Here is an 8,299-nt window from a genome sequence, read left to right as displayed (position 1 = left end):
GTGTTGGAGCCATGTTGGAATAGAGGAACACGGAAGGGATTCTATCTACGAGTTTCACGGCTGGACATATGGGAGGGTGTCCAGCTTGAGTCCTGTCTCTCTGTAGAACACAGCATCACTTCAGCACATAAAATGTCATGCTCGGGCTGGGATGACAGCTTTGTGTCTAAGTTCACTTGCTGCACCCACTCCAGCTCCAAGGGTCCAACGCCCTCTTCTGGCCTCCTTGGGCACCAGCACCGGTGTGTGTATATACTCAGGGGAAGGGAGGAGAAGAACAAATAAAATGAAATAAATTTTTTTTCTAATGTTTATAGAAATAAATTAAGATTATAATTAAAACATATAATAGGACTTTACGGATTAAGGAAAAATAGAAAACTTTATTTTATAATCTCTTTGACAGGCAATGTCTCCGTTTTGTCAGATGGCTTTATACACCCATTCAAATAATGGTTTCAAATGTGGGCAAGTATGTCTTCAGTTGCAAAATTTCAGAAACAGGCTGTGCTTTTTCCTGATAAAAGTCAAGGCCAGTGAGGAGTTCCACATCTCGGACCCGGGCAGCGTGTGCTTTAAACCTCTCTTCAATCCAAACATCTTCTGTTTGGTTTTCCTGAAAAATGAAACACAAAGCCATTTTCCTCATGGTGAATCTTTTCATTGTCATAAAGATATTTTACTACTTAGGTATCTGGTTTGTGACTTTTTTTCTTTATTTCCTTGGCTCTTCATCTGACACACCTCAATTTTGTCTAATCAAACTAAAGTCCAAAAGGAAATGCTGTTCACCTTAAACCCATACTCTCTGTGAACTTGCTTCAGTCACAAGTTTGTGTGGATGTGTGTACTGGCTGGTTTTATGTCAACTTGACACAAGCTGGAGTTATCACAGAGAAAGGAGCCTCAGTTGAGGAAATGCCTCCATGAGATCCAGCTGTAAGGCATTTTCTCAACTAGTGATCAAGGGGGAAGAGCCCCAGCCCATTGTGGGTGGTGCCATCCCTGGACTGGTAGACCTGGGTTCTATTAGAAAGCAGGCTGAGCAAGCCAGGGGAAGCAAGCCAGTAAGTGACATCCCTCCATGGCCTCTGCATCAGTTGCTGCCTCCTGACCTGTTTGAGTTCCAGTCCTGACTTCCTTTGGTGATGAACAGCAATGTGGGAAGTGTAAGCTGAATAAACCCTTTCCTCCCCAACTTGCTTCTTGGTCATGATGTTTGTTCAGGAATAGAAACCCTGACTAAGACAATGTGCATACGTGTTCATGTGTGTGAATGTGTGCACATGCATGTGGAGACCAGATGCTGATAGTTTCTTCATAAATCAGTTCTCCCCATTCATTTTTAGGGTCACTCACTGAAGCTGGAACTCAGTGATTGGGTTATTCTGACTGGCTGGCAAGCCCCAGAAATCCTCCCACCCCAACCTCCCCAGTGTTGGGACTGCGTGTGTATGGCACACCATCTACAGTGAACTCAGGTCTTCCCCCTTGCCTGGAAAGTGCTTATCGATGGAGCTGTCTCCCTAGGCCCTAGATGCAAAATTTTAAAAGAAATACCATCTAGGTAGTATCTTTTTTTGTTCCTAGGTTCAGAGCTGACATTACGAACATGCATAAGTCAGTATGAACCAACAGTCTTTACACTGTTACTACACATCAGCATTCGGTATATAGCTGGATTGTTTTCACACTTACATTAAGGGCATTGTGAGTGCTGTGTCCCCCAGTTATTCTTCATTCATGGCCAATTTTATGATCTATCCATAATGATGGATGGAGATTTAGATGGGTAATCTGTTTTAGCTGCAGCCTCTGATATTCCTTCATTACAATTTGACTCAGTTTTTCAAAATTAACAAACTAATAGGATGGGGTATTTTTCCTATTATAAGTAATAGTGTGATGAATAACTATGGATATTCTCCCCTGTTTAAGAGCATATAAGTGAAATTGCTAAGTTATTAAACACATGTAATTATAACTACAAAATATGCATTCTTTATTGCTGCGGTAAATATTACAATTCTCTGTTGCTATTGGCACTGTGGTCACACTCCGCGGACGCTGCTCTAGTGCAGGGCACCTGGACGTTATCACAGGATCTGCAAACCGCCCTCTTTACTTGGCTCCTTCCCATGCGGTTTGCTCCACCCTCTCTGCTGCTTCTGTCCCTGGTGGCCTACAACCTCCCCAGCAAGTTACATTAACATACTGTCATCCACCGCCCAGTACAAACATGACTCACAATCATCAACTTTTCAAGCAGGTTTCTATGTTAAATTCTCATTCCACAAACCCTCAGCGTCCAACTGATGGACACAGATACAAACCACCCATCCAGAAGAGGTAAATTAGAAACCCTAAGAAATAATCATAACAACCTCATCAAGCTAGAGATGCACTGAAACATACTCGTCCGCTTCTTCCTTTCCTGCTTGAATCTCCGCCTCCTCCAGACTCTTTCCCCGCCCACCTCTCCACTGTCCCATCCTGTATCTCCTTAACATAAACCTACAGTTAGTTAGTTTTGACTCTTGTAGGCTGTAGAAGACGATCCCTATGTCTCCATGCCTTTAACCAGTATGAAATGGCAGTTATTACCCTAAGTCTCCATTGTTTTCAGCCCATCACATTCATCATTATAAATGTCTCACCCATACTGCTGCATTTTAATTCCCTCTTCTGTACATGCATGCATGCATACACACATGTGAACCGAATCTAGCATTTCATGCTTTAAGGTGCCAGAATTTTTGTTTATATGTTCATTTAGGAAAACATTAATTTAATGTCAACCTTAGTGTAGAATTTCAATGCTTGTGTCCAGAAAAAAAAACTAATATTACCCTAGTGAGTATCAAATACACTGACTTTCACAAATATATATATATATATATATATATATATATATATATATATATATATATATTTGTTTACATACACAGATTTGTGTTTAGTATTCTATAGATTATACATCTATAGATCTCTACAAAGAGAAGAAACCTATGTTTTAGGTAGAGCGGCTTTTCTGACAGCTCAGATGAGATGAGAGTCGCTTCCTGGCCCCAGGTTCTCCAAGCATACTCACGGGACAGCTTTCCACGTTGGTGGGCCGGTGAGGGACGATGAAGGGCAGGACATCTAGCCACCCAGGGCAGCTGTCGGGTGTGTGGGTTTTGTTTTTACAACTTGTCAGGACCACAAAGTAGTGTGTTGGGATAGGAACGTCAGTGCCAGGCACATATCTGAAAACACAGTTGAAGCGATTTGATATTAATACAAATGTCTTTTTGATTTCATAGCTTTAAGGAAAAGGCAGGGTGGAGGAGCACTGAAAGGACCAGGTGGGAAGGACAGACCGTGTGTTATGTTTAGTTTTATCATGTATGACTTCCGTGTCAGTGAGCCAGAAAGCTCAAGTCACAGTCTATGGTACGGTCGTCCTAACATCATAGCAAACCATTAGAATACAAAGAGAGCCCATGGAACTCTGCCTCCCGTGTTCCCACGGGGGTGTCCTCCAGTGGGGCGGGTGCTGGACACAAAGGATCCTGTCTTATGTCTGCGCACTGCTGCTGCACGCGTGGATCATCTGTCCCCTAAGACCCTCATCTAAACAACTGTAATGTGGAGGTATCCACACGGGCCACCTGGTGGTAGACCCAGACAACTGACAGTGTGCTGGTTGTCCTAGTAACAAACAGGAACGTAGTTAACAGTTTTGAGTGAAGTTGAAGGTAAGGAAACCTGTGAGCTCCTATAGACAGCAACATATGACTGATTCGGGGTCAACTATCTGCATCTCCTTTCTGCCTTTGCCAAACCCGTCAGACAAGTCACTTAACCTCTCTTAGAACCTGACATCAAGTTGTTTTGTAGATTAAACAAAGCCTGTGTAAATGCTTTGAAAACTGCCTAGTGTGTAGGAAAGAGCTCTCAAAAATATGTGTTAGGATTAGCAAATGATGAGACATAGAATCTACTAAACAAACAAACAAAATCCAGGTGTGGTAGCATCCCTCCACCCCCAGCACTGGGGATACGGAAGCAAGAGAATCAGGAGTTCAAATACATCCTCTGCACCATACTGAGTTCAAGGCCAGCCTGTGCTACCTTTGACCTCAAATGAAGAACAGTGATAGGAAAGAGTGGGAAAAACACAGGTCTGGCTGTACACCTAGTGTGAGGCTGTACACCTAGTGTGAGGCTGTACACCTAGTGTGAGGCTGTCCACCTGGTGTGAGGCTATACACCTGGTGTGAGGCTATAAACCTAGTGTGAGGCTGTCCACCTGGTGTGAGGCTGTACACCTGGTGTGAGGCTGTACACCTGGTGTGAGGCTATACACCTGGTGTGAGGCTGTCCACCTGGTGTGAGGCTGTCCACCTAGTGTGAGGCTGTCCACCTGGTGTGAGGCTGTACACCTGGTGTAAGGCTATACACCTGGTGTGAGGCTGTATACCTAGTGTGAGGCTGTCCACCTGGTGTGAGGCTGTACAACTGGTGTGAGGCTGTACACCTGGTGTAAGGCTATACACCTGGTGTGAGGCTGTATACCTAGTGTGAGGCTGTACACCTGTTATCAGGTGTCCATAGAAACCGGAGCTTTGCAGACTCTAGGCTGGGTTCCTACCATTGTTTGTTTTTATCCTTGTGACATTTTGATAAGGAAGCAATGGGACGTCTTTCTGGAAAAGCTTAGCACTGGAAGACACTAAAGGGGACAGTAATTCCTAACAGCCTGTTGTAGTGGGCTTAGTACGAAGGTGTGCAGTCTGTCTGGACTGCTTTATACTGAACTCCATTTGCCTCCTCTGTTGAGACTATTTTGTGGATTTTCCACTGTATCTGTGAAACTTACTCCAGTAAGCTTAGTCTGATTTTTCCTAATTAGAGTTGGTTTGACTCTATATTTATCGATATGGCTCTGACTCTACATTTCCTCCAGAAAAGTCTCATTTTGTCTTTGTCCACATTTAAAATTTTTTCCAATAAAACTTTTTGTTACAATTTTACCTGGAAGCCATTAGTTTAAGTTTTGACCATATAATTTTTTTTGGCTAAATAGTCGGGGAGTTTAAGTGGAAAATTGGCATCAATAGTAACTGAATATGAGTGTGCTGTGCATATACTGTGCACTATTGAGATTATTCAGTATCTAGTTAAAGTTGAGATTTTCCTTTCTGATGCTCTATTGCTAAACCAAAAAGTCAAATTACTTACTGTGTGATTTCATCTGGAGTATCAAAATGGCCGTCATAATTGTAATCAAATATGGGTCCACTGGCCACATTCACTCCATTTCTTTCCACAGCATATTTTATAAGGAGAACTTCATGGAAGTAGTCCCACATTTCTAAAAAAAAAAAAAAAAAAAAAAAAAAAATGAAAAAAAAACCATGAGGTATTTAAAAATATCTGATCTTACTAGATGTGGAGATATTGTCTATTGTTGGTGCTTTTAAGTAGCATCGCATCCCGCGGTGACTGGCTAATTCTGTAAGATAGTTATGTGACTAAAGTGAGCGCCTATGTTGATGAGAACTTTTTGTCATTTCATTAGAGCAAAATATGTCTCCAAATTCCTTCAACAGTGAATATTAACAATCATCGGACACACATGCTGTCTAATTAATTATCATTCTAGATACAGACATTTACCTTTCTTTTCCTTATGACGAATGTTAATAAAGTTTAACTCTATCAGTAGCTCTTAACAGGTAAGAATTAAGAACAAACTTAAAACAACAATTAAATTCTAGCAACAAGTCAAAATTGTAGTTAGTTGCAAGCAAAACGACATCAAGAGGGTTTTTTCTTTCTTTTGCCTATATTAAAATAACAGAATAACATGACTCTGTAAATAACAAATTACAATAATAAAACATGGATTAGTTTGGAAGGCCAAGACGCTGCTTTATTAGTTAAACATTAATACATATGCACCACCAAGCCTGTAATCCCAGCTGTTCTGGGGGATTAGAAGAAAAGACAAGGAGTTCAAGACCTGCCTGGACTACAAAGTGAGTTCAGCATCAGCCTGGCCAACTAAACCAGACCCTAGAGCACAGTCAGCAGGTGTGAGCCCCTAAGTTCAATGCCCCGAGTGGGATGGGGGAGGGTAGATACTTACTTTTGAACTCTTTATACATTGGGACCAAATTACTTGTAATTAAAGCATCATATTGGCTCTCATTAGTTCCTTTGATTGCTGTAAAACAAATGTGGGTTTTTTAGTAAATAAAGCATTTCGGTGACTCCTTTTCTTTTATTAAGCCTCTTTTTACTATATCCGAATCTCTAAGTCGGATCTCTTAAAACAACTAGAGTCACATACCAGGTGTAAACCATTCCCAGAAACTGATGTTGAAATTTTCATGAATACATGAAAAAGACATTCCCAGATGAACAGGGGTGGGAGGGGGAACCCCAGTTTTAGAAAAAAAATCACACTGGTTTTTATGTGATCCCAGGAGAGATCCTCCCTTTAAAAAAACACAACAACAAGAAGTTCATTTGGTTAATTTACAGTTCAAAGGAAGGGCCAGCTTTTGATCTTTGTGCGAAGCAGCTGCCTTCTCTGTGAGGACCTGGCCAGAGATAATGTTTTCTTAGATGCCTGTGTCCATTCCAAATACCTTTCAGTTGTAAACTTAAACTAAAACCTGCTGAACTCTCTCCACATCTGGGCCTGATTAGATCTCATCTGTGGTTCCCACAGAAACATTTATTAGCCTTTAAGGAAGCTCTTGTACCACCTCTGGGCAGCCCTCGGCCACCGAAGCCTCTCGGGTGGAGAATATGCTCAACGCACACGCCACATCCCCACATCCGCTGACTGAAGGCTTCCTAACCGCCCAGAAAGAGTTTCACTAACCAGGAGGGTAGAGGAAGCCATGGTCGATATTCTTGTCTGCTAAATAGAAGGAACATTTTTGGCTCTCAGAAGGAGCAACCCTGACATCAGCCCGCAGACAGTCTGGAACTGTGGGAGGAAGAGATGATGTGTCTCCCTGTTGAAAGAGAGCAAAGGGGGGGAGGATTACACCCACAGTTGTGGCTTGTCCATTGCCTTATTTGGTTTATGACTTCCTAGACTGTTTTTCATTTACCCTCTTCCTATTTTCTTAGTGAATCAGGTCTACACCAGCGACAGGAGTGGATGTACTCAGCCATTTTTTCTCCGGGAGGTTCTCTACTGGTTAGGTGGCATAGGGGGGACACAGCAAATGGACCTTGGTTTTAGACTACAACCCGAACCGAGAGCCAAGGAATAACAGAAATTACGGCTGAAAAACAAAGTCGTTCCGGGGATTGAACTGTTCTGTAGGGATATGTTGAACATGCAAATGAGAAATGTGTGGGTGGGGACTGTTGAGGCCGGAGGGATGACTCAGTAGTAACAGCCCTGGCTGCCCCTGGGTTCAGTCCCCAGCACCCAAATGGCAGCTCACAACTGACTCCATTCAGGGAATTTGACACTCTCTTCTGGGCACATGGTGTAGATACAGAGATGCCTGCAAAAACCTCATATACTTAAAATAAAAATAAATAAATCTGTTCTTAAATTGGAAAACAAAGTGTAAACATATATAGATAAGAATCAATGTTGCTTTTAAATGGGGTAAAAAAAAACAATTCTAATCAGCCTAAAATTAATTCAAAGAGCTATAGCTACTTCAAGATAATATAACATACATAATGTACTTTATTTTTATAATATGTATAACAAATGCAACAAATATGTATATATGTACATACATATATCATGATGGGAAAAAATCGTATGTACATATATGTCCAGGGTCTCATGTTTACCAGGTTGGCATTGAGCTTGCTACGTAGCCAAGGATCTTCTAACTCTTCACCCTCAGACCACCACCTCCTAAGGAATTACAGGTATGTTCCACAAAGTCTTGTTCATGTAGCAGTGGACATGAACCCAGAGTTCCACACCCACTGGGCAAGCACTCTGCTAAGCAAATTACATCCTCAGCCTCCAAACGCCCTTACTTTTGACGTAAAATACGTTTGTAAGGTAACTCATAAGATAGACTTTTAAAGTTGTGGTTTCTTTTCACATTACATTTAGAGACTAACACTGAACCTCATCCACAGAATTATCCTGCGAACATGATTGGTGGAGGGGTTGGTACCCAGCCTCCACATTGATGAATACGATGCAGTATGAAGTCCACACGGATGAACACATACAAGTCAGAACTGTGCTATCTGCCCCCATCATTCCGCAGGCTCTGATGTACTTATTCTGTACTGTAGCTGGTGGATATTGTCC

At 41.9% G+C, this 8,299-nt stretch overlaps 1 protein-coding gene across 1 annotated transcript in view; it reads right to left on the bottom strand.

Moving 5' to 3' along the window:
* Positions 1-436: 436 nt before the first annotated feature.
* ENPP3 (ectonucleotide pyrophosphatase/phosphodiesterase 3) overlaps positions 437-8,299 on the bottom strand; it is a 64,571-nt gene continuing 56,708 nt past the window's right edge. Inside the window, exons 21-25 of the mRNA XM_080929520.1 lie at positions 6,881-7,016; positions 6,137-6,214; positions 5,227-5,359; positions 3,092-3,248; positions 437-616 (exon numbers count right to left, since the gene is read on the bottom strand). Of these exons, the coding sequence (XP_080785646.1) occupies positions 446-616; positions 3,092-3,248; positions 5,227-5,359; positions 6,137-6,214; positions 6,881-7,016 (675 nt within the window). The 3' untranslated portion in view covers positions 437-445. The remainder of the gene's footprint in view (positions 617-3,091; positions 3,249-5,226; positions 5,360-6,136; positions 6,215-6,880; positions 7,017-8,299) is intronic.

This window comes from Micromys minutus (assembly GCF_963924665.1).
Source record: "Micromys minutus genome assembly, chromosome: 15".
In the NCBI taxonomy this organism is placed as follows: Eukaryota; Metazoa; Chordata; class Mammalia; order Rodentia; family Muridae; genus Micromys; species Micromys minutus.
Note: the sequence above shows the minus strand (reverse complement) of the source record. Positions and strands in the feature narration are given on the sequence as shown.